The following is a 25,760-nucleotide window of genomic DNA, read 5'->3' as shown; positions in this document are numbered from 1 at the left end:
CAACCTGCTGGGGGTTGGACTTTACAGAGGTCCAAAATAACTCTTCAAGAACATTCTGCTTGGTGGTCTGAGCAATAGTCAAAGTATGATGGCTTGGCTTATGGGCAGATGTCACATAACTTGTTACGTCGCCCACGCTGCCACTGCATCGACAAGAACAACCTCACACCAAACCAGCTTGAGGTTTGGTTGGTCTCAGGAATGCCTTTCTTGCTTGTCATCCTCAGCAACCACCCACAGGGCAGGCCTCAGCCTCCATCTGTCTGTCAGAAGCTCACATTCTCATGCTAACTGCCACTTCTTCCACCTCACAGACCCCCTTCTGAACATTTCCTCAAAACTTTGCCCCTTTCTTTGGGAAGTGCCACTCAACAGAGTAACTTCTTGAATTATTGAGCCCATTTATTCATTAAAGCATTCAAGTTCCTGCTCTTTGCTAGTCTGTGAGAGGTTGTGTCATGCAGGAATAAGATGCAGTCCCTGTCTTCAGAAAGCTCACAACCATGTAATATAGAGGACAAACTTTAGGGTTTACCCTGATAAAGATTTAATTGCCTGCGTTTGGAGCTCTCTTCTCACGGAGTCAGCTGTAGCTAGCTCAGGAGCAGACTCCATTCTTCATGGGAACAGTGTGAATGGATCCACCTTGGAAGCTAAAACTCAATAACTCCAGAACGAGCATTTCTTTATTTATCATGTGAATTTCTAAAAGTTTTACCTTATTGCCCATATGGGAAACCCAATTATAATTGGATAGTTACTTAACAAACAGAATGGGAATTATTAGTAAGGGTCAGATGGGTGAAGGCATCAGACCCCATAATGTGATGCCACCTTCTTTGGAGCAGGGACAAACAAAAAGCATTGAGTCCTTGGACTATGAAAACTTTCTTCCTTGGATAGGGCTTCGATAGGGGCAATCTCTGGAGCCCCAGAATACGTGGATCCATATATCCCTTTCTACATTTCCGTCATTGACCAGTCCCTTTCTGATCGACTCGTCCTTTCTTTTAAGATGTACAAATACTTAATCATATGGAAATCCAATCTTGATAATTTAAGAAGCAATCTTGATAGCTCCTGTCCCTTTACAGTAACTGGGACTGCTTCTACCACAGTCCACTAGGGCATCGTTGTAGAGTTTAAATTCTCAGAAGGCCTTGACTGTTACTTAAAAATCTGTAAGTGACATCTCACTGACAAGATCTAAACTTAAAATATTAGTAGTGAGAGCAGGCAACAGTTGAATGCATTTTGTCTCCCAAGCACCAAGAACACTTTGAGCCCAGCATGTACAGTGGTTGGAGGAATAGAATGGCCCAGAGTGTCTGGCTAAGATGCAGAACCTACAGGAGAATGACAGAGATAGAACTGGTCAGGCACCCAGGAGCCCAATCATAGAAAACCATGAAAATGGGACGAACATTGCAGCTTTTCCAGCAAGGGAATGAGATGATCATATTTGCCTTTGAGAATGATCTCAGGAAGTACAGACACAGCCTAATAGTGGAGCAGAAATCATTGTATTGAGAAGTAGTTTGGAATTGAAAAAAAAAATGGAGACATCACCGCTTTTCCAATGTGAATACTTCATTGTCTACGAGAATGCATATTTTATTTTTTTAATTTTTTTATGTCTATTTTTGAGAGAGAGAGAGAAAGAGAGAGAATGCAAGTGGGGGAGGAGCAGAGAGAGAGGGAAACACAGAATCTGAAGCGGGCTCCAGGCTCTGAGCTGTCAGCACAGAGCCCAATGCGGGGCTCAAACCCATGAACCGCGAGATCGTGACCTGAGCCAAAGTCAGACGCTTAACCAACTGAGCCACCCAGGTACCCCAAGAATGGATATGTTAATACCTGAACCTTTTCCTCCATAACCCTTCAATTTCAAGGACCATCTCTATTCCTCTTGGTCTTCAATTATCCCAGCCACAAGCTGGGCTTTGTCATTATCCAGAACCGCTATGTTTCTAAATTCCTCAAAACAAATATACCATTCTGATTATCATTTTTTATTATTCCATCTCTTCCATTCCTTTATTTTAACCAAATAATAGCATGTGATATTTATTTATTAAATAATTGCTATGTACCTACACTGAACTAAGGGCTTACCAGATAGATGATTTCATTCACTCTTCAAAACAAATCTGTGAGGCCTTATCTCTTGGACGGGTTTTAGTTGCATAAAGCAAAAAGCATCCCAGCTATTTTAGGGGGAAAAGGATTTAACACAGGTATTAGGCGCTTACAAAATTTTAAGAAGCACTCAGGCAGTGAGATCTAAACCAGACCATGCTGGTGAACGAGCTCACAGGATCCCTGCTACCTCTGACATAACTGTGAGGTGGGAGTCAAGACTTTGAAACACCCCACCTGAAAGTCAGACACCAGGAGTTGCCACGATGCAACTCTAGCGTGCGAAGTCATGCCACATCTAGTAAAGCCACACCAACAAATACATCATCAGAGGGCCTATGCACTGCTTCTCAGCTCCCACAAAGCCGAGGTCTGGGCCCTGCAACACCGCTGCAGAAAAATCCCCATGTCCATGCTGTCCAGCAGAAAAAGCAGGACAATCTAGACAATTTCTTATTTCAGCCCTTCAGGGAAGCCAGCTGAAGAAGCTTAGTCACATCCAGAACATTAGCTGCAGGAAACCCTGGAAAACTGTAGGGTGTGTATTTGGTTGCTTTGTTTGTTTGTTTGTTTGTTTGTTCATTTGTTTCTTTTTAGCTTTAGAGCCTCTCTAGTGTTTAAAGAGGCTCACCATGGACAGTGAACATCTATCCACCATGTTCATTATAGTCTTCTACCTGAAATTTCTATCCATCACACCCATTTTTCTGTCTTCGCTGGAAGCAGTCTTCTTGACCCCTCCATTTGGTATTAATTACCACTTTCCTTCAGGTATCATTTCCTTTCCCATCATGTGGCCGTCACTTTACTGACCCCCTTTCAATTCCTCCACACTGTTGCCCTTTATCCTTGCAGCATATTCAGCCTGCAAAACCCACCCTGGGTTGGTCCCATTGTCTCTCTCCTACATGCCTACAACCCGATGAACATTATGAGAGAAAATCACATCAACATGAGTCTTGGCATCACTACTGATTCATGGTCTTCACCTTAGAAATTCTTTGCTTTCGACTCCCTCATTCACCTACTCACCTACACTGTTCTTTCTAAATTTCCACCTAACATCTCCCTCCCATTAATGGAGAAAAGAGGGGCCACTGGGAATGAGTTCCCTCCACTCACTCTCCTCTCCTTTCCCCTCATTCTGTCAGTTCTACCTCATACACTCTCCTCAATGGTCCTCGTTTAATCACTGAATTTCTGAAATAGCGTCAATGATCCGCACGCCACCATCCGCAAGCGCTTCCAATTTATTCCCTGCAGTGCCTCCACGAGGACTTCACTAACGCATAAAGAAGTGGAGTATGTCATTCTCCTAATAGGGTGATTGGCCGTTGACATACTTTAAGTGGGGAAAAGGCTATGTGCTGGTTAGCAAACAAGATCTTCTACTTCCTAGCATCACCTTACCCCACTCTGACATGGACCCCAGACTCTATCTAATGCCCCCAAACACCATTCTCTTTCTTACCTGATCCCTTTGCACCTGCTAGGGTTTTTTCTAATTGTCATCATTTTCGCCCCCCACCCCGCCTTCCCCACCAGCTTCATTGCTATGCATTCTTTACGCAGTGCAATGCTCACCTCCTACACAAAGCATTTCCTGGTATGGCCCCAGGCAGATAATAGGCTCTAAGTGCTTGGAGAATTGATTCCAATGTTCTCATTTGACAGAAGAAGACACTGAGGCCCAAAAAGTAACTCAAGGTCTGAACTGGAGAGTAGCAAAAACAGAGCCATAACTGAGGTCACTGGTGGGAACAGTTTCAGAACAATCCCTCTTCTTCATATTGCTTGACTCCTAGCCTCCTATCTGCTCAAGCTGAGCAGATAGTTTAAAAATAAAGATGCCTGAACCTCACCCATGGATAATCTGATTCAGGAAGTAGAAGATAAGTCCGAGCAAGTGCTTTAAAAAAAAAAAACAAAAACAAAACAAACCCATCCTCTTAACACTGAGGTAGTGACAAAGTTGATTCTAAAAACCTACCTCTCTACAAATGTCAAGTGCTTTCAAATCTATGACCACAACAGGCCCAGGCCGAGAGGAAAAAATTTCGAGAAGAGTTCTACTGATAAGACTCTAAAGGGGCATAATGCTGGTGCCAAGAGGTAATTGTTGCAAGGCTGCAAGGTGGGAGACAGAATGCTGGAGGAAGAGTCTACAAGAAGCCACGGAGAAGAACGTGTGACCCCGTATCCTGAGAAGGCCAAAGTTGGACTCGGAAAGTGGGTAATGCCACAGTCCAAGCCACCTGAGGCTGAGGGGACGGTGGCCTGGCAATCAGTACCCTCTGAGCAGAACAGGAATACTGTTAGGGAATTTTTTATTTCCAAGTAGGCTCCACGCCCAACATGGGCTGGAACTCATGACCCTGAGATCAAGAGTTGCATGTTCCACTGACTTAGCCAGCCAGGCCTCCCTTGGAACAGGATTGTTGTTAGTTTTTAAATTGTAGTCAGAGCCAATGCTAACAAGGGGATAATGAGAAAGAGTATGCAAACTGTTTATTATATGTCCCGACACATATTAAATGAATACTTGTCACGTAATTTTTTTCCACTGGCCCAATAGTTAATAAGAAAAACAAAAAATATTGGAGATAGAAAGAACTCAGAAGCTATCCACCTATTCAGTAGAAACTTACTGAACATTTCCTCAGGGCCAGGTATTAGTATTGTAAGTGGAGAAGGCACAGGCAGTAGCTATAAAGTCTGTAAAGATGAACTTCTCATTAAAGGAAAACTGGGTGTTTAGAACTAACTGTCCCAAATACTTCTTTTTTTTTACATGTTTATTTATTTCTGAGACAGAAACAGAGCATGAGTGGGGGAGGGGCAGAGAGAGAGGGAGCCACAGAATCCGAAGCAGGCTCCAGGCTCTGAGCTGGCAGCACAGAGCCCGACGTGGGGCTCGAACTCACGGACTGTGAGATCATGACCTGAGCCGAAATCGGATGCTCAACCTCAACCGACTGAGTCACCTGGGCGCCCCACCCCCCAAATTATCCTGAAGGTGACAGCCAGTAGACTGATAAGACAGTGCTTTGACAGATACAGGTGTAGGAGACAAAAGCTAGAGTCAGGGCCTGACGTCCTGCCAAACTCTTAAGTCATCAGCTGGGATCGAAATGACCACACAGTTTGGTTAAACCGCTAAAAGCATGGCCCTAAAAGAAGACCGCGTCAATCCCAACTTCAAATGATGATTCTCACAAGTTCACTATTGCGCCAAGCAAGCCAGGTTTGTGCCTATATGTACTACATACAATATGATTAAATTTCAGCGAAATTCATAAGCTGGCAACACTAATCTATGCTATTATAAGTCAGGGGATTAGGGAAGTACAGTTCTTTGGAAGATGGCAGAAGGGGGTCTTCTGAGGTGCTGGTGGTGTTTTAGTTCTTGACCTTGATCACTGGAAGGGGTAACCAAAGGGTATGTTCACTTTCTGATAATCCATCAAGCTTGTCCCCTTAAGCTTCATGTATTTTCTATACATACACTGAACCTCGATGGAAATTGTTCACGCATTCCAAACATTGGTACCCAGAATATATAAATATATAAAGTCTCTTGTAAGTCAGTAACAAAATGGTAAGAAAAATGAAAAAAATAAAAATAGGGCAAAAGGTAGGAGTCACCAGTTCAGAGCATTCAAAAATGGTCAGTAAATGTATGCAAAAGTTGTTCAATCTCACTAACACTAATAATTAAGGAAAAGCAACCAAAACAACAATACAGTAACATTTACACCCATTAAGCTGATAAAAAAATATATAAGTCTTATAATACAAAGTCCCAGATAAGGTTTTAGGGAGTCCGGGATATTGCAGGGGGTGAGTATAAGCCGATAAAAAATTTTGTCAAGGAACTTGGCATCATCAATGAAATTGAATACTTTATACATAGCCTACAATCTAACAATTATAAGGTTAATGAGAATGTAGCCTACAAAACTTGCACACTGGCAAATGCGCCTTAAAACACGGGGATAAGGCCATTCATTGCCTTGTGAGAGCAGAAAATGGAAACAAAGTAAATGAACACAAAACATGTAATAGGATCAACAAGGCCAAAACTGGATTCTTGGAAAAAAGTAATAAAACTGACACCTCTCTTATGAGAGACTAATCCAGTGAGACAGTGAGAGAGAAATACATTGTAACAGGGATTAAAAGAAGAACCTTCTGGCAGAAACAGACATCAAAAGAGCAAAGATGGTAAACCGTTGCATGCTAGAGTATCTGAAATGTTAAATGAAATGAGCAATTTCCTACAAAAAAAGAAATCTTACCAAAACTCTTTCAGGAAGAAATGAGAAATTGGTATAAGCGTCTCTCCATTAATGAAATTGAATCAGGTGATAAAAAGGTTTCCACAGAGAAAAATAACGCCCCAGATGGCTGTACCGACAGGTGCTAACAAGCAGAATTACAGGAAAACTAATCCTATCTTAAATAACCAGCCTGTTCTCCTCCCTGCCTAGGATTATGTCTTAGACATTAATATCTGCTGGGACAGCCAAGAAAAGAGAATGCTCCAAGGTGAAAACACAAGGTGCAGAAAGGTGAGTCAAGGATTTCGTGTTTTCATAAAAAGTGAAGGACAAAGAAATAGTTTTATTTGCTTGGATAGCATGATATAAAAATAATGCAAAAGATAGAAGAAACCAATAAAAGCAGCCATGTGCTATGAAAGGTGTGACAGGCCCAGGGCAAATACAGCTCAGGAGAGCAGAGGATACTTTCCAGGGGTGACTTTTTATACTTTGTGATTATTGAATCATGTGCATGTAGTGCCCACTCAAACAAATTTATTAATCTGTTAGAATAAAAGAATAACCAAGGATAGTTCTCAAAAAATATAATAGCAGGGAGGTGGTGAATACAAGGAATAAAATATTACAAAGTTATAAGAACCATAAATTTTAAAATCAATAATCAGCGGGTAAAATTATCAGTATCAATTAGCTAACAATTAGCTAGGTACTCAAATCTCTTTACCAACTCTGCCTTAAAAGATACAACTTAAACTAAAAACAAGTTTAAAAAAATTTTATGCTTATTTATTTTTGAGACAGAGAAAGAGTGAGAACAGGGAAGGGGCAGAAAAAGGGAGACACAGAATCTGAAGCCGACTCTAGACTGAGCTGTCAGCACAGAGCCCGTCGTGGGTCTCGAACTCATGAACTGTGAGATCATGACCTGAGCTAAAGTTGGATGCTTAACCAACTGAGCCACCCAGGCCCCCCCAAAACGAGTAAGTTTTAAAGAAGAAGAAAAATATCATAGGAAAATTATTTTTTTTACCTTGTACCACGTTATTGAATCCAAAACACAACTCTGTGGGAAGTTCAGATGACAGGTAAGACTGTCGTCTTTTCCGGCATGTAATATTTGTTTGTATTCATCTGATAAAATCAGTTGACTGTTTCCAGAAAAACAATACCAATATTTTCTTAACACAGTTAGGTTTACATGGATTCTGTGACAGGTGTTTGTATAGCTGTAAGAAAATGGCAAATTGAAACCTCGTAAACTCCAACAGTCACAAAATCAAATGAATCTACTCATCTCCAGATTGCCAAATCATCTTCAAGATATTGTGCAAGCCCTCTGCCTCAAGCGAGGTGGGATGCATCTCACAAATTATTACTTACAAAAAGGAAAAAAAAATATTTATATTGTGGAAACCCTGGACAGCACCTTAACCACGTGATCCAACCGATTACCACCACCAAGGGGCAAATGGACACCATGAGCTGCTGAGTGTGTTGTCTGAAGAGGGTACAGACTACATGCTATTCCAGCCAAGAAGGCTCAGCCTCATCCTACTCAGGAGAAAATGTCTGGCAAACCCGAATGAAGGGATAGTATACAAAATAATTGTACTCCTTAAAAATGTCAATGTCGTGAAGCACAGAGGACCTGTTCCAGATGAAAAGAGACTGAAAATACGTGACAGTCCCATGCAATACATGATCCCAGATTGGATGCTCTACCAGAAAGGAAAGGAACAAAATGTGTCAAGAAAAATCGAGATGATTGACAAAATTATAGTGTGAATTGGGAGTTAGATAAAAATGTTATATGATGGTTCCTGAATATGATAACTAAGAAAATATTCTTGGCAGCAAACACACATGGAACTACTCAAGGCTAAAGGAACACGACGCATACAACTCAAGTGTTTTAGAAGAAATGGCTTAGAAAAAAAATATTGCGTGTAATATACATATACAGCTGACCCTTGAACAACCAGGGGGTTAGGGGCACTGGACCCCGTGCACTGTTGAAAATCCACATAGAACTTTTGACTCCCCCAAACCTGAACTACTAATAGCCACTGTTGACTGGAAGCCTTACTGATAACATAAACAATGGATTAACACATATTTTGTATGTTATGTGCACTATATATTGTGTTCTTACAGTAAAGTAAGCTAGAGGGGCACCTGGGTGGCTCAGTCAGGTGAGCGACTGACTCTTGATTTCAGCTCAAGTCATGAGCCCAAGGTCGTGAGATCAAACTCCCTGTTGAGCTCCACGTTGAGTGTGGAGACTGTTTAGGATTCTCTCTCTCTCTCCCTCTGCCCCTCTCCCCTGCTCATGCTCTCTCTTTCTCTCTTTAAAATGAAAAAATAAAAAAAATAATAAAGTTAGAGGGAAAATGTTAAGGAAATAATAAGGAAGAGAAAATACATTTACAGTAATGTACTATATTTATCAAAAAAATATCCATGTATAAGTGGGCCTATGCAATTCAAACCCATGTTGTTCAGGGATCAGTCATATATGGAGAGAGGGCAAGAGAGAGAGACAGAGAGGGAGACAGAATTATAAGGTAAATGTGGCAAATGTTAAAATAATGAGGAATCTAGATAAAGGATAGGTGGGGTTCTTTATACTATTCTTGCAAATTTTGCAGGAATTTGAAATTACTTCAGCATAAAAACATACAGTTTACTAAGTATGTCTCATATCTGTATGTTAATGATTTGTGAGAATTCACACTTATTTTTTTCCATGACAGCAGCATCTGTGTCTACTTTCTAGGAAAGATGATCTTTCCCTGTTTCACAGCAACCAGATTTAAGTATTTTAAATCCAGCCCAGACATCCAGATGAATTTGTGTACCACACAATCTCCAGCTCTATTATGTCATAACCCAGAGTCAAACAGGACAGGAGACTCCACGAGACACCTTGTCAGCACCTTAATCTATACAGTGAGTGAAATTGTGGAAAGGAGCCATGAAACAGGGGCTCACAGCCACTCCCACTTGTGTACCACTGGGCAAATGCAATCACCTTTCTCTGGTACCAATTTCACATATAATCTCAGCTAATTGTCCCTTCAACCCTATCAGGCTGGCGTTACTTCCATTTTACAGACAGGAAAATCAAGGCTCAGAGAGATCAAATCATTTGTTAAAGACATGCATGCCAGTAAGGAAAGGTAACAAAATTGAGGCCGTTGGGCAAAATTTGTCCACAAATGTGTTTTATTTAAGCCATACTCACAAAGCTTATTGAAAACTCACACACACACACACACACACACACACACACATACATACAATTTCCAGGTTCCCTGAAAACTTAGAAAATGGGCTTGAGTTGTAGAGATTGCTGCCTTTGGTGGGACATATGCTTTCTGGTTCCCCACAGCCCCCACCAGGCTCAACTGTCTCCCTGCCATGAGCCCTGGGTCACTCATTTACATTACGTCCTAACATGAGGCTTACTTAGCACAGGGCCTGAAACATATCTGTCAGTCACTGTTAAATTCCTATTGTAGTGCCATTACAAAAAGGTGCTCAAAGGAGGTTTATCCCCATCTGGTTGTGCCACCTGTCATGAAAACTTCTGGCATTCTAAGAAAGAAGGCAGCAATAACAATGGGAGAAACAGATTTTTAAGCTGGTCTGGCCTGTGGCCTTAGATCAATGGGAAAAGACGCATTTCATGTTCCAACAACTGATTTATAAACCTGTTCTGTCTTAAAATGTGTTCACTGGATCGCTTCTCGGCATTTTGGCTGATATCAAGTGTAAAATGTGTTCACTGGAAACCGTCTGGTAACAAACTGTTATAAAACTGTATTTTATTCTTCTCACTGAGCTTTCTATGTTTATTAAGAGTTTATAAAGAATTTTCCTAAAACCATATATATATATATATATATATATATATATGGTTATAACATTCCTAAAACCATATATATATATATGGTTATAACATTATACACACACGTGTGTGTGTGTGAAAAAGAGACAGAGAGAAAGAAGGACTTAGTTCTATTTTAAATGAGCAACTTACTTTATGACACATTGGTAGATCCCAGTGTCCTCCTGTGTCAGGGGGAGAAACAAAATCCAGTTTTGCTCCTGGTGAATTCTGGACTGTGCATTTGTGGATATTGGGCTTTTGCCAGGATATTTATACCATGTTACATGTACTTTCCCAGATGTTGGTGACAGGTTTATACAATTAAAAGCAAAAGGCTGGCCGGCAGAAGGTGTCTCCTTGTACATTCTAATATCCTTGCATGCATCTAGGGAAAGAAAGGGGTGGGGGAATCATGAAAGAGAACTCTGGTGCTATTTATTATCAGTTTTAACAAATGCCTCTTCAATTTTCTAGCCAATTTGAAATTGTATTGGAGAGTTTTCTCAGCGTGGGAGTTCCCTCAAATGGTCTGCTGATTTGATTTATGGACAAAAATGTGTCCATAAAAGACATTGACTCATCCTCTCTGTCTGGGATGATTTTGTTCTGTCCCTTCTTTCCTAAGACCCTGAGTCCTTATCTGCCTGAGTACACGTTCCTATTCTGAGCCCCCTTGTCCTGTTTCTTTGTGCTCTGCCACCCAGTTATTTCACTCCGTCTTGAATAAAAGGTGCAAGTATTTCATCCCAAAGAGGATTGTTTAAAAATCCGCTCATGTTAAAGTTCGCTTCTACTGAACCACATAGCATGGCACTGCACTGCGTGTCTTCTAGGGAGAAGTCTGTTCTGCTGCTGGGTTTTGAGCCTTTGGACTCAAGACTTCCAAATTTGCCTATCCACACCTCCTCACCCCACCCACCTTCCCCCTCCCAAAGGTGCCTCAAAACCCAAAGGGGACATTTGGGGCTGAGCGTCAGATGCTGGGAACTTGTTGTTTCCCCACTCAGCGTTAACTTCACTTGGTCCCCTGGGGTGGAAGTAGCAGAAAGGCTGGGGGCTCTTGTGAGCCCCCAGATGGGCCGCGCAGGCGCTCCCACAGAGCCGCAAGGAGGCAGGTGGGTGAGGGTGGCCTAGACCCGAGGACGGCCCAACGTACCTGCTCTGACAAAGGGTGGAAGCGCGATGGACACGCCGCAGAACAACAGGGCCAACATCCCCCCGTTGGGCTACAAGGAAGACACAAGGTGGGAGCGGATGAGGCTCGGCGGGGACGGCGACCACGAATCTCAGAGGTCCTAGCCCAGGCCTACCTGTCTTCGCGGGGTGCCCACATTTACCCGACGTGCCGCCAAAGACTCCCCGCTCCCGACCCCACCTCCAGAATCCTGCAGGCTGGAGAGGGATCAGCGGGAGGAGCTGGGAGGCGCGGTGCCGGGAAGTGATCATCGTAGGGAGGGAGGTTCCCAGCTCCGGGGTGCGCCCTAGCCCCTCCTGCGGCCGCGGTGGCGTGACCTCTGCTAACCCGCAGCGAGGCGGGTGTGCGCCCTGCGCCGGGTGAGCGGCACGCCACCCACCTGGGCTCCCCACCTGTGCGTCCCGCGTAGCCTCTCCCCTGCGCGCCTTAGCCTCGGGGTCCGCCTGGGCCTGGCGGTCCAAACGGAGCCCTCACCACCAGCTCACCTGGGAGAAGCCAGCTTAGGCCGACCTGGCAAAGGGCCGCCGGAAAAGGGAGAGGAAGCCAGAGCGCCGCCGGACCGGCAGGTAGCGGGAACTGCACACCTTCGCCCAGAGACGGAGCCCGCTCCCCCAAGGTCGCCCGGCGGGCCAGGGGCCGCCCTCCCGGTCGTGCACATGTTAGCCAGCCACCTCTTTCCCTCCACACCTTTCCGACGGCCGGCGCTGCACCCGCTTGGCTCAACCGCAGACTCCCGGCCCGTGTCCACCTGCCAGACCGGCGGGAGCAGGCAGGATCCCGTGGAGAGAGGAGAATGGGAGACAGGCACTGAACCCAGGCGTGGCATTTCCATACCGCGCTACTTCCTTGCCACCGTGGGCAGGGCAGGCCTACCTTCCCCAAGGGGAGCGTAGGAAGGAATAGTGCCATCACAGGAAGAAGTGGGTTTAAAGGCGTTGTTACCTGATTTTCTGGCGGCTGACAAATCTTTCACCGGCAGTCATGTCTGCTTAGATCTATTCCGAATCGTCCCCGTAAAGGAACTCTTGCCTTTCCAGACCCGTCTGAGCAGTTATTACATGCCCTGCTTGGTCTATACAGAATACCCCAATGTAGAAGGTGTCCCAAATGGCTTCTGAGGAATAGCATTTCCCTGCCCCAGTCAGGCTGTTAACTTCTGTAAAGCAGACCTCCCAGGGCGATCCTGAAATACCTGAGCACAAAGTCGGCTCCTGTGTGAAATTTCCAAAGATGATATCAACCAGGACAGGTTGCCCTGGCCTTCAGGAGACACCCAGAGATAGGCCTGCAGGGCACTGGGACTCAGAAAAGAAGAAGAAGGAGAAGAAGAAGAAAGAGAAAAAAAATACATACATATATATATATATATATATACACACACACACACACACACACACACACACACACACATATACATAATGTAATCTCCATTTAGCAGGTTCCTGACCAAGCTATCTCTGGCGGGTTTTGTGGTTTTAGAGAGAGCGAGACAGAAGCAGCTGCAGGAACAGGACAGGAGTTCGGCAATTTCATTACCAGCACAGCTTTCTGTGATGAGCTGGGGGCCAGGGGTTTGCAAGTTGCTATACTCTTAAACATCATTGAGGATTCTAAAGTGCTTGTTTATGTGGGTTACTGCTGTCAATATTTACTATATCAGAAATTAAGATGGAGAGCATTTAAAACGCTTATTTTCTTGTTTATTTTAAATACAAACAATAGACTTTAACATAAGTGTTAACATAAACGTCATGCATCTTATGAAAAATAACAACTTTCCAGAACAAATTTATTGAGGTAAGTCATACTGTTCTACATACTACTACATACCCCTGCTTAATGTTCCCAAGTCTCTTTGATGTCTGACTTAACAGAAGACAGCTGGATTCTCACAGCTGCTTCGGCATCAAACCTCTTAGGATGTAACATGTCAGGTAGCCTCTGAAAAAATCCACTTTCAAGCAAAAGACTGGAGAGAATGAGAATTAAAAAGATAAATGTTATGCCCAGGATTCGTGATCCCCAAAGACCACCAGGGAGCCGAGTCCGATGCAAAAGCAAAGAGCCTTTATTCGAGCTAGCTCCAGCTCCATCCCCTACCTGCACCGACGCAGCGGTGAGATACCGGGAAAGAGAGAGCAAGTTTCAAAAGCACAAAGATTTTATTGGGGTCTAGGGGCAGTTGGTGAGGTAATGGCTGTGGCCTCAGCCGATTGGCTGGGGAAGGGTCGGAGTCCTGTTACGCAGGTCACCGGGTGTGTTTTGATCGGGAAGTTTGAACGGGTGAGCGGGAGGTTACTCAAGGGGAGGAGGCGTGGTCAAGGTGAAGGACACAGAACAAGATGGAGTCGACCGGCGTAGGCCCGCCCTTTCAATAAATAGGGTCTGAATACTATTATGAAAATGGTTTTGATTTCACACACCTTGGGAACCCTTAGGCCTCTCACACTTGGAGGACCCCTTTGGTAAGCTGCAAATGGAGATCTTTATTCCTTTCCCCTAGCATCAGCATTAAATGAGGTTCTTCAGTACATGTACATTCAGCAAGGTCTAGACACCCACCCAAAACAAAACAAAGGTGTTACTACAAAAACTGTCAAGTGACATACATACAGAACCATTGTTGTAAGCAGTGTTAAAAGTTATTTCCATTTTTTTCTTAACTCTCATTGTCTTGTTCAGCTTCTGCCTTATAAAAAAAGTTTGTGTCGTATCTTACTTTTTTTATAGCTGGACAGTAGTCACAAGTGCCAAATCCAATCAGCATAGTTGCCCCAAAGCTTAAAAGTTCCAACGTGCCTTCCCAGCCGCCCCCCTCCCCCCCCCCCCCCCCCCCCCCGCAGTGCCTTGAAGGGACATTTCTGGTATTTCCTTTTTCTGGTGAGGCTCTGGATCGGCCACTTTACACTTTCAAGGATGGTTTCTAGGTGGAGGGGGAACCACGTGGCTCTGAAGGCAGAACCTATCAGGAGGATGGAAATGTTGTTTTTAAGGAGGATGTAAACGTTGCAATTAAAAACAACAGAAAGCCAAAACATCTAGGGCAGGCCCTTAATTACCTTGAAAGATTGGAGAAACCGGAGAACATTGTTTGCTAATGAGAAAAGGGGAGGTAGGAATTCAAACAATGTAGTTATGGAGCTTCTCTAGTGGCTCAGCTCAGGCTTGCTTTAGGATGGCCCTGAGAAAATTGCTGTTTTGTGCGGGAACTTCCTGAGTTCAGTCACTTTATTCTTCTTCTCTGATTTTCACATTAAAAATTCTCCTTTTAGAGGTGCAACATGCAATGGTTAACAGCTAACGAATTCAAAACAAATCATAAGTCATGGAAGCAAGACCCAGACTCAGAAATCACAATGACCAAGTTTCTGTATACCTTCCCCCCACACCCCCACCCCCAAACACACTATCCTGTTTAGTGCTTATCGTTCCGGTATGTGTGTGTGTGTGTGTGTGTTCCTTAAGCAACATAAATGCAAACATTTTGAAGAGTGTAGTTCTAGTTCTAGATCATTCAAGGTCACTACTGTATGATATTCCATTGTTCGACTGTACTCCAATTTATGTATCCCTCTCCTCTAGACATACAGGTTGTTTCCAATTTATATTTGCTCTTAAAAATAGTGCTGTGGTGGACATTTCTGTAATGTTCTCTTGTGTGGCTTTTTTTGAGAGGTTGTCTAGTGAGTGAAATTGAGGCATCACTGGGTAGATGCATCTGTGACTGTATTAGAAAATCCCTCATTTTCTCCACATTAGGCACCCTTTAGAGCATAAGGTTTGCATTGCTTCACGTTCTTGGCAATATTTGATAATGTCAGACTTTTACATTTTGCCAGTATCGCAAGTCTAGTGATGTAAAAGCTATCTTGTGATTTTATTTTATATTTCTCGAATTCCTAGTAAGATGGGACATCTTTGCCTATGTGCATTGGCCATTTATGTGTCCCCTGGGAAATGTTTTCTCACGTGCTTTGCCCTTTTACCCACCTGGTTATTTGCCTTCGTTTTATTGATCTACAGAGAACTCATTAAATTCTGCCTCTGATGTCTCATGTAGCTGCTTTCAAAGGGAGGCATAGAGGTACCTCACTGTCCTCTCCCTGCCAGGGAGTTCAAACCCCAGCAACAGCCCTTATGTATGACAGAGGGATGATTAGACCCACTTTTCAGAGGTAGCATTTGTGAAACGCTCCTTGCAGGGTGCCCAACAGCAAGAGATACTTGATGAGCCTGGAGTTTATTCTCACTCTCCCACTGACTCCCCCTTGTCAGTCTTCCCTAATTGCAGATATTTTTGCAATGGCAAGATTCTTAGAAGTTAATGTCATTGGGCACAAGCCATGGTTAATGGCCTCTTTCTAATGGTTTATTTATTCATTAATTTATTTTTATGAAGTGAAACCATTTCTCCACAGATCCTTTACATCATTCTGAGAGCAGGTGTAAAACAGCAATCTTTGTAATGGAGGCATCACTGAGTTCAGCCTGGTTGACTTTTACCTTCAGTCTATTTGCTCCTTAGACGAGATTGTATTGTGTATTCATATACACGAATGTGTGTTTTATACCATACACAGTGGCTTTTATTTGTTCTAGCTAAATATCCGATGATTTCCCACTGAACCCAACCCGCACGTCAAGTTCCCCAGTGAGGATGAAGCAGAGATATGTTCACATGTAATGGTCAAATGCTCTGAAATGCCGGATTAGGCTGCGGTTGGGAGGGCGGGGGTGGAAGTTCTACCTCGATCTTCATGCCTTTCAGGTTCTTCAGTTCTCACATTTGTAGTCTCTGGGAGACTTGAAATGTACAGCAGCAATTCTGTGCCAGGCTTTTGTTGCTGGAATGAAATGAGCTTCCAGAGAAGGAAGAAGCAGCAGCTTGGGTTTCCTGAGGTCCTAGGCCTGCCCCTCCCCCAGGCTCGGTGATCCCTTCATTCACTCATTCACTGAGCATTCATAGATATCTGAGGAAAGAGTTCTCCTTCTAGAAGGAACAGCTAGTACAAAATTTCTGAAGGAGGAGAGAGTTTGCATGTTTCAAAATAGCATAAAGGAAGCCAGGCCAGTGTGAATTGAACAGAGTGAATAAGCAGAAATGCTGGATAAAAGAAGTCACAGAGTAGGCTGGAGCTAGACCACCCAAGGGGCCCGTAGGCAATAAAAAGAAGGTTGGATCTGATTCTAGGTAAAATGAAAAGCTATTTGAAGATTTAAAGCAGAAAAGAAATATAACCTTATTTGCATTTTTAAATGTCACATTGAGCATTAAAAACTCATAAAAATGGCTAAAATTCTAAAAACTGTTAATACTAAATGTTGAGAAGGATGTGGGACAAATGGAGCTATCATATACTGTTAGTGGGAACACAAATTGGCACGACTACGTAGGAAATCTATTTGGTAGTATCTTCGGAAGCTAACTCAGCAAATCCACTCTGAGGGATACACCAAGTAGAAATGTATGCATATGTTCACAAAAGAGACATTTGCTAGAATATTCACAGCAGTGGTGTTTATAACTGTAAAAAACTAGAAATTACCCAAATGTCCATCAACAATCGCATAGATAAAACAGGTATGGTTGATTTCATGCTATGGGATCCCATAGAGCCATGAATAAAAACCACGCCCAAGTGTAGGCAACAATACGGACAGATCTCACAGATGAGTCTCACATCCATATAACGTCAAGCAAAAGAAAATGGATTTTAAAACAGACATCATACTATTTGATTCCATTTACATAAATTTCAAAATTTCAAAAACAGGAAAAATTAATCTCTGCTGTCAAAAGTCAGAATGGCGGTTTCCATTGGGCCAGGGGCTGTCAGTATCTTGGGGGACACATAACAGGGATGCTCCCATGCTGATCACCTTCTTTTCTTGATTTGGATGCTGGCAGTATGGACAAAACGTGTCTGTGAAACTTCATGGACCTGTTTCTGTATGTGTTCCTTTCCAGATTGTAGGTTATACTTCAGTTAAAAAAAAAAAAAAATCAGGGACGCCTGGGTGGTTCAGTCGGTTGAGCGTCCGACTTCGGCTCAGGTCATGATCTCACAGTTTGTGGGTTCGAGCCCCGCATCAGGCTCTGTGCTGACAGCTCGGAGGCTGGGGTCTACTTCAGATTCTGTGTCTCCCTCTCTCTCTGCCCCTCCCCTGCTCCCGCTCTCTCTCTGTCTCTCAAAAATAAATAAATGTAAAAAAAAAAATTATAAATAAATAAATAGATAAAATCAAAGGCAATTTACTCTCGATACAGCATGAAAAATTGGTTATGAGGAATCAGGTAGCAAGTAGAGAAACGTGGCCCCAGGTAGGAGGCTACTGGAGTAGATCAAGGAATATCCAATCAAAGCAGAAAAGCTAAATTACGGACCATTCACCTGATAGGCTTAATCATCACTCAGAAATCACATTTCCAATAATAGTAATATAGGCAAATGTTTTTACAAAGTAAGGGTGTTAAACTGCTCATATTATATGATCCCAGCTTTATCAATAGAAAGACAATAAAATGTTAGTAATAATTTTTAAGTTTGTAAGATAATGGGTGAATTTTTCTTACTTGTATTGTTTAGAAATTTCTGCATTCTCTCAAACCAATACTGTTTCCATAATACAAAAAGGTTGGTTTTTTTTTTAAACTCATTTAAGAAAAATGGTTCTCATACAATCAACTCATAGAGGCATTACTGTCCCCACTTGCCAACAGCCTCCCTAAACTTTTACTCCCTAATTCCCCTGCATCATTATGCCCACCCCCGGCCAACTTTATTTATGCCTTATGTTCTCCCATCCAAAATCTCCAATAGCTCCCTTATACCAACTCTTAATCAAAAAAGGCAGATATTTTAGTCAGGGATTTAAGACCCTCTACCATACGAATTCATTTCCCGAAGTGCTTTCTCCTTTCACACTATTCTCTGTGACAAGGTTTAAGTGTTTTCTGACTTTAGAATTTTCCCAGTGTCTGGCATAACATGAGGCACATCATTAACACTTTAAAATAATCCAAAAGTAAACTTGAGAGCAAAAATATCTCCCCTATATTTGAGAATCTAAGGGAAGACGTGGGGTCCAGGTTTTAGAAATAAGAACTCAGAAGAAGGCAGAATTGTACATTTCCTCTTAACAGTAGTGTTCAAACAGATGGCCACTGTGCACAGCTGTGAAGGCGACCGAGCAGCTGAGTGTGTCTCAGGCTAAGCAGGATGAGTGATGTAAGATGGCAGAGGAGAGAAACAGGAGTGGCAGCCAGGCAGGATTAACCACTTGGGCGAAGCAGAAGGGGGTTCCCACGGAAGATGTTAAACATGCAATCCCCTCTCACTAAAGAAGTCCCAGGAGTCTCTCTCTCTCTCAGGATATCTTTAGTGAAAGGAAAACCAGGGAACCTTGAGAAATGGTATTCCTGCAGCTCATCTCAGACCCAGAAGTATGAACTAAGCTACACTTGGGATCACTTCCAGGTCAAAGGTTCTGAGAAAAACAAGTTTCGCTGACTTTCACTCTGAGCAAATTAATCTCCCAACTCCCAGCACAAGCCTGGAGGAGTCTCAACAGTATCCTGTGGGGCTAGATTCAAGTGGGACAGGCTCAACTGGTCTAACAACTACACATGTTCCTGACTACAGTGTTAATATTTGGGCTGCAGATTTAAGGTGAGCACACAGGGTTTATGTACTTTAATCAGCCAAAACCTGACCAACATGTGTTTAGATGAGGATGTTTTTGTTTTGAAAGGCTAATAGTCACTTTAAATAGTGTCTTCTATTTCCTGTAATTCTCCTCCCTAAAACTAATATTTGCATAAAATTAATATTTGCATAAACACACACACACACACACACACACACAAAGTCATATTTTGGTTGCAAAATAAATGTTGGCATACCAAAAAGAGGTCCCTCCCACCTGTCTCCCCATGTACATTTTTATGTGTAATCTATTTTTCGTATTTTATGAATTTTGACTACTGTCCTGATCCATTTGTGCATCTAAAAAAGTAAAAAAGGAACAACTTTCCCCATTCCAACTCCAGAACATTCTCTTCCCACCTGCTACTCCCTCTGTGACTTTCACATCAAGCCCAACTTACCACACTAACAGATTCTCATCTCAAAGGTGAAAAGATTTTCTTCTGACAAACTAGCTTGAGGAGATCTGATTTTATGACCATATGATACTTATAAGTCCCCCAATTAATATTTGGGAAACCTACTACAGGTGACCCTGGAACCATGAGCAGTTCAAACCTGTGTTGTCCCAGGGTCAAGTGTACATTAAAAATAACTAGTCAGATCCTGACTTGCTAAAACTGGATTAAGTAAAAGTTATTATCATTTTTAGAAGTTAACACCAAGATAATATGCCCTCCTCTCCCTCCATACCCAAAACTTCATAATCTGAAAAAGCTATGTTGTGGCTAAATGAATTGGGGGGCGCCTGGGTGGCTCAGTCCCTGTCTCTTGATTTCAGCTCAGGTCATGATCCCAGTGTTGTGGATCAAGCCCTAGCTTGCGTTCCATGCTGAGTGTAGAGCCTGCCTGAGATTCTTTCTCTCCCCCCATGTGCTCTCTGCCCCCCACTCTCTGAAATAAAAAATCCAAAAAATTAAAACTAAGTTTGTTTTATATGTATTGAACAAAAGGCAAAATTTTTTAAAAAATGTATCTTGGGATTCTTGCTCAGACACCATACAGGGTCTTTCCACGTATAAAAACCTTGAAACACAGGTTTCCTAGGTTGTCCTATTTCACAAATGAGCAAACAGGAGGCACAAAACAACCAAGTGCTTTGCTCTAGTTTCAAAACTGCGACAGTGCAGGAATTTATATTCATGTTTTTTCCACCAGATGGCACCCTTACTGAGAAACATGTCTAGAGACAAAAACAAAACAAAACAAAACAAAAACAAAAACAAAAAAAACCCCAACCAAACAAAAACACCCAGAAAACAGAAAAACAAAAACCCTATTCTAAGGAAGTTATTTAGTAAAGAGAATAAAAATCCTCATGACCAAAAACACAAAAACAAAAACAAAACACTTCTAAATGATTTTTTTGAATGGTTGTTAGCCTTGACTTTGTGTTGTTTGCTAAAAAATACATTAACTGGTAAAATAACCAAAATATGCTAAAAAGCCTTCTGAATTTTTCCAGTGAGAAATTCTGTATAAGCAAGTTTTCTGGATAGCTGATCCTGAAGTTTTCTGAAGTTCTTGCATTTTTTTTTCATTTTTATTGAAAAATCCTTCAGGAATGTGTTAAATCCCTTTACTTTTTAAAAAATTTTTAATTAAAAATAATGTTTTTTATTTGAGAGAGAGCATGGGGCAGGGGGTCAGAGGGGGAGGGAGGGAGGGGGAGAGAGAGAGAGAGAGGGAGAGAGAGAGAGAGAGAGAGAGAGAGAATCCCAAGAAGCTTCCATGCTGGCAGCGCAGAGCCCAACACGGGGGCTTGAACTCAAGAACTGTGAGATTACGACCTGAGCCAAAATTAAGAGTCAGACGCTCAACCGACCGAGCCACCCCGGCGCCCCTGACTCCCTTTCTTTAGACATTAGACATCCATTAAAGCCCACTGTCAGCAGAGGGTCAGCTTGGATGAACACCGGTCCCCACCCCTCGGTGATACAGAGATGCCATGGCTGAGGGGAGCGGGGCTCCTGGCCTCGGTGTCACGCAGCTCCATCTGGCCACTTGTACTTTATTTTTCTGATTGCTTTACTTCCTCCTTGGTGTCAGTTGCCACTTCTGGGTTATTACTCTTCTCTCTCCACTCTATTTGCAGATTCCCATATGACGTGAGGTAACCAGGTGTATTCACAGAATGACTGCCAAGCAAACTCCCATTTTCTGAGGGCCCGCTGCACGCTAGGCACTTTGCCTGTCAGAATGTACTTCATCTTTCTAATCCTTACACAACTCAGTGAATTAGATATTATACCCATTTTATAGGTGAGGAAACTGGGGCTCAAATAATTTGTCCAAATTTGCACAGCGAGTCCAAGGCAGGATGTAAGATGGGTCCTCAGACCCCAGGCTGACCTGCCTCCCCCCCGCCGGCTCCCCAGGTGCCACCAGAGCCTGCCTGCTTGCTGAGAATCTCTCTGAAGCGAGAACAGAACAGCACCGACCATGCAGAGGGCTCTCTGATCTTTAGAGTTTGTGAGCACGGTGAGCTTGCATTGTGGACACATCGGCCAATTGTGTTCACCTCCTGGGTCAAAGGAGGAAATCAACGAAACCTTTTGCAAAATGTGAAACAGTCCATACAGATGTTGCCCTTGTCTTTTTTGGACTCATAAGTGTTAACAGTAATAAAACTCACATTTTAATCCATCTTAGAAGCAAGCAAACAAATGGAGTAGAGTTGAGGCTAGAGATGGGATCCAGAGCTCATTGGCTGGCTCGTGGACCCTGAATTCCCCAGACAGAAGGTGTCCTCACCCTACATCAGACCTGGGAGTGTGACCCAGCAAGCCCAGGGCAGGGACGGCATGGAAACAGATTTCAATGAGGATTCTCAATACCAGCTTTTGCCAATTTTATTGGAAAACAAGTACAGTCCATCGATCAGTGATACATGCTGTACATGAATCTGGTGTTTTACTATGTAAAAATACTTGGTATCTGCTTAGAATTGTACAAACAAGTTTTTAAAAACCCTTCATCATTAAGCAATAAAAATATAATTTATCAAAAATACCACTGAGAAAAATGGCTCACTACCTTTTCTGTTATTGCAAATAAACAAAGGGAGGTGGAAGAAGGAAGATATAAATTCTGCTAAGCCAGTTTTTGACAACTGGAAGCAAAATGCTTTATGGCAAACTCTCCTTTAAACACTCACACAAACAAAAAAAAATTACCATCAGATAATGCAGTAAAATCTAATTAATGGGAAAGGCCTGAAAGGAAGAGCTTAAAAGAGGTTTTCAGGGAAAACAATAAAACAAAGGAAGTTCCCAGGGAACTAGGAGTGTAGCGCCTTCCCCCGGAATCCCCCCTGGAAGGACTGGGAGTGACAGGCGACATGCACTTTCCTGTTGGGGCTCCTCCTGGTCCCAGGGCACATCCCCTGATTCTTGTCCCTCCAGAAATTCCAGGTGCAAATGCCACTGGTAATTCTTGGTGGTTCTCCCCGCTCCTTACTTTCTGGCCAACTTTGCTGCTAAGTCTAATGTTCGGAATTGGCTTTCGTGACACTACATAGCAAGTGTATTTTACAGATGACGGACTAAAAATGATCAGCAACATAATTTTTAAGCATCTGATAGGTCTTTTGGGGGCATAACAGCCCCCCCGCCCGAGCCCCACAGACTTCTGGCTACAGTTCGTGTATATGCTGGCAAATAAAGATAAGGCAGTTTTTTAAAAACAACAACAACAACAACAACAACAGTCTCAAAACAGCACTATTACGCAATGCTGTCAGATTGGATCTAAGAAAAAGCAGGTAGAAAGAGAAGAGGCAAAGCATTCAACTCTGTTTCTGTCTGGCTCTAACTGCTTTCAGGGGGAAAAAATATGCTATATAAGACTGTGTTCACCCATAGCACTAAGCATAAAAAATAAAAAAAACATAGGGCCTGTCCATGTTCACGCAACTTCTAAAAATGGTGCCCGTGCCCCTCAGCAAATGGCACATGAACTTGGCTTTGCAGTTTTCCAGGGTTTCTCTAAGGACTATCATCACGTTTTAAAAAACCGTGTCCTAGACCAAAACAGCAACTTGCTTTCATTTTTAATTCACTAAGAAATATCTACCTTTTGGGAAAGACTATATGACAGCAGAAATGTTTTCCGTAAACTCGAAACAATTTTTGTAAATTCCAACACTCAAAAGTTTAGAATTTGGTTTCTTAAAGAAAGCATCTCTAGACTCAGCCACCATCTCAGAAAACAGTCATTTCTTCTCACAAAAGTGCCAGGGTAGGGGCGAAGGGGACACTCAATGACCTGAAGTCAAGCGTTCAGGACACTGCACTAAGAAGCCAGCGACGGAGCTAGAAGCCCTACGTCTGACAGCACTAAGCGTGACTTAAAAAACAAAAAACAAACAAAAACAAAACAAAACAAAAAACAGGTCACTTCTTTTCTCTATAAAATTAGGATGATTGTAAAACTTAAATATGAGAATCTGTGGACAGTTTTCAACAAGAAAGCCCCACACAAATCTATGTCACATGTGCTAATTACTGGTGAAGCCACCGCAGACTACAAGAGACAGCCCCTCCTGCAGAGAGCAGGGTCTCTCTAGTTGGGACACAGAACCACCTTCTCATAAAGTGACGGCCAGCAGACTAAGTGCTATCAGACTGAGAGCAGAGAGCAGGTGTCTCAGGGCAGTTTCTTGGGGAAGTCTCTTAGAGAAACAGAGTTGGGGTAAATTTTGAATTTCATACAACTCTGGGGGGTTGGAGAAAATTCCAGAAGACATTCTGGTCAGAGGAGACTGGAAGGAGAAGCAGAGATGAAGGAACACTAGGGGCAGGTGTGGAAGTGCGCAAAGGCCGACCTGGGAGTTCACAGAGCTGGACAGTGAGGGGCACAGCTGTGCGGACAGACTGGGGGTTTGGGGGCAGCAGTGGTGAAATGCAAATGCGTAATTGGGCTTTAGGTCCTAAACCGGGAGAGGTGTTTTCAGTAGGAACAGGAGGAGCTTGGAGCAGCATTTTATGAAGGAAGGGTAATCCGTGGACCAGGTGTGTGACAGAGAGGGAGGAGGAAGGGATTGGGAAGCTGTCCTTCCAAAGACATGATGAGTCAAGTGGAATGCACAAGAGGAAGGTGCTACAGAAGGGTCACTCCAGGGGGGAAGGCGTCCAGAGTGGATCTATTCTCTGCTACTCCTGCTTTTGAAATGCCCTCTCTCCAGCAGAAAGCTAAGGTGATTTCAAAAACATGCAATCCTTTTTTCACTGAAATGAGAATTTTAAAGGGCTGTGAAATGAAATTCAGTCTCTGGAAACAGACTGCTGGCTGTTGATGGGTAGGGAAAGTGCGAAGCAAATGGAAAGTTCTCCAAGCATACTTCTTCCCTCCTCTGTGAAATACCAGTCTCACTTTGCCTGCAGCACTGCCAAGGAAAGCCTCTGGGGGGGCCAGTGACCATGCTATCCCCGGGGGCTGGGTCATAGCCGCCCTCCTTGGACTGTGGACAGCTCCATAAAAACATTTATAGATGATAAATATTTCCTGATTGTTCTTTCCTCTCATTTGCTGTCCTGGTGCCTGTTCTCAGCAGTTCAAACATTTGGACAGGGCATTTGTTGCCTTTTAAAAGGGACTGCCAAGCTCTCAGTTCTGAATTGCCCTGACCTGCTTTTGTCACCACATCCTGCTCCCTGAGCAATCCGATTCCAGGTGACCTCAAGGATAAGAGACTCTACACGTGCATTTTATGACTGTACAGTCAGTGAGGGCACAGCCTGGCCTGCAATGCCAGAAGACAGGAGTCACCCAAGGAACTCTTGGCCAAGCTTCTCCCTGCTACCCGAGAGGCACATGCACCTCCCTCTGAAGCTTTTTCTTCGAGTCTGGTCTCATGGCCAAGGACAGTAACTGGTGTTTGGATGAAGGTGGCTGCCGCTGGACGGGCATGTGGTACCTGACATTCTTCCAGAACCTTGTCTTTGCAGACTGCACGCCCTCTCTAAAGTCCCCTGACCAGCGTATGGCCCCATGTTTCCGCTTAATGAATTTAATGGTTTCTGGCATTTTCTCATAGTCTTGGATCGTCTCCAGTTCAAGCAGGACAACTTTAATCCCATCCTGAATGAAAGCATTGTACATTGCTATCTGCTCTTCAGATGAATTCTCCAGCCAGCCCAATCCTGATGCCTCTGGGACCAAAACGATGATCAGTCTTCTGCTTTTCTTTATGTTTTCATTAGTGACATCAACAATGTCTGAAAACAGGAAGCCCAGCAGAGTAAGTAAAATTTCAATTTATAATCATTCTCTCCCAAACCAAGACCAGACCCTCATCCCCTCTGTCGTACAATGTTTTTTTTCTCATCCTAATTAAGATTAAAGAAGCTTCTGATTTTATAGGCCAGCTTAACACCTAGCCCACAAAAGCTGAATATTTCACTTAGAACTCAGAATACTCCTGGTATAAACTTTAAAGCCTTAAACCATTTGATCTATTCCACTCTTATTTTACTGTCTCAGTTGTAAAGTAACCAGTGGATCTAACTAGTTCTGAAGTTTTCCAAAACTAAATAAAACTTCGT

General features: G+C 43.1%; 2 protein-coding genes across 13 annotated transcripts in view; both read right to left on the bottom strand.

The window, feature by feature from the left end:
• IL1RL2 (interleukin 1 receptor like 2) overlaps positions 1-12,576 on the bottom strand; it is a 40,197-nt gene extending 27,621 nt beyond the window's left edge. For 2 of the 6 annotated variants that reach the window (XM_058684548.1, XM_058684549.1), the window contains exons 1-3: positions 11,625-11,978; positions 10,465-10,699; positions 7,453-7,648 (exon numbers count right to left, since the gene is read on the bottom strand). In XM_058684548.1, coding sequence (XP_058540531.1) covers positions 7,453-7,648; positions 10,465-10,699; positions 11,625-11,760 — 567 coding nt within the window. In that variant the 5' untranslated portion in view covers positions 11,761-11,978. The other 4 variants (XM_058684553.1, XM_058684552.1, XM_058684551.1 and 1 more) reach the window with 4 other exon arrangements.
• A 9,473-nt stretch (positions 12,577-22,049) lies between these two features.
• The window catches only part of IL1R1 (interleukin 1 receptor type 1), a 75,290-nt gene continuing 71,579 nt past the window's right edge, over positions 22,050-25,760 (bottom strand). For all 7 annotated transcript variants that reach the window (XM_058684541.1, XM_058684544.1, XM_058684540.1 and 4 more), the window contains one exon: positions 22,050-25,433. In XM_058684541.1, the coding sequence (XP_058540524.1) occupies positions 25,015-25,433 (419 nt within the window). In that variant the 3' untranslated portion in view covers positions 22,050-25,014. The remainder of the gene's footprint in view (positions 25,434-25,760) is intronic.

Source organism: Neofelis nebulosa, chromosome 9, assembly GCF_028018385.1.
Source record: "Neofelis nebulosa isolate mNeoNeb1 chromosome 9, mNeoNeb1.pri, whole genome shotgun sequence".
Classification (NCBI taxonomy): domain Eukaryota; kingdom Metazoa; phylum Chordata; class Mammalia; order Carnivora; family Felidae; genus Neofelis; species Neofelis nebulosa.
The sequence above is the reverse complement of the archived record's forward strand: the minus strand, read 5'-3'. Positions and strand labels throughout refer to the sequence as shown.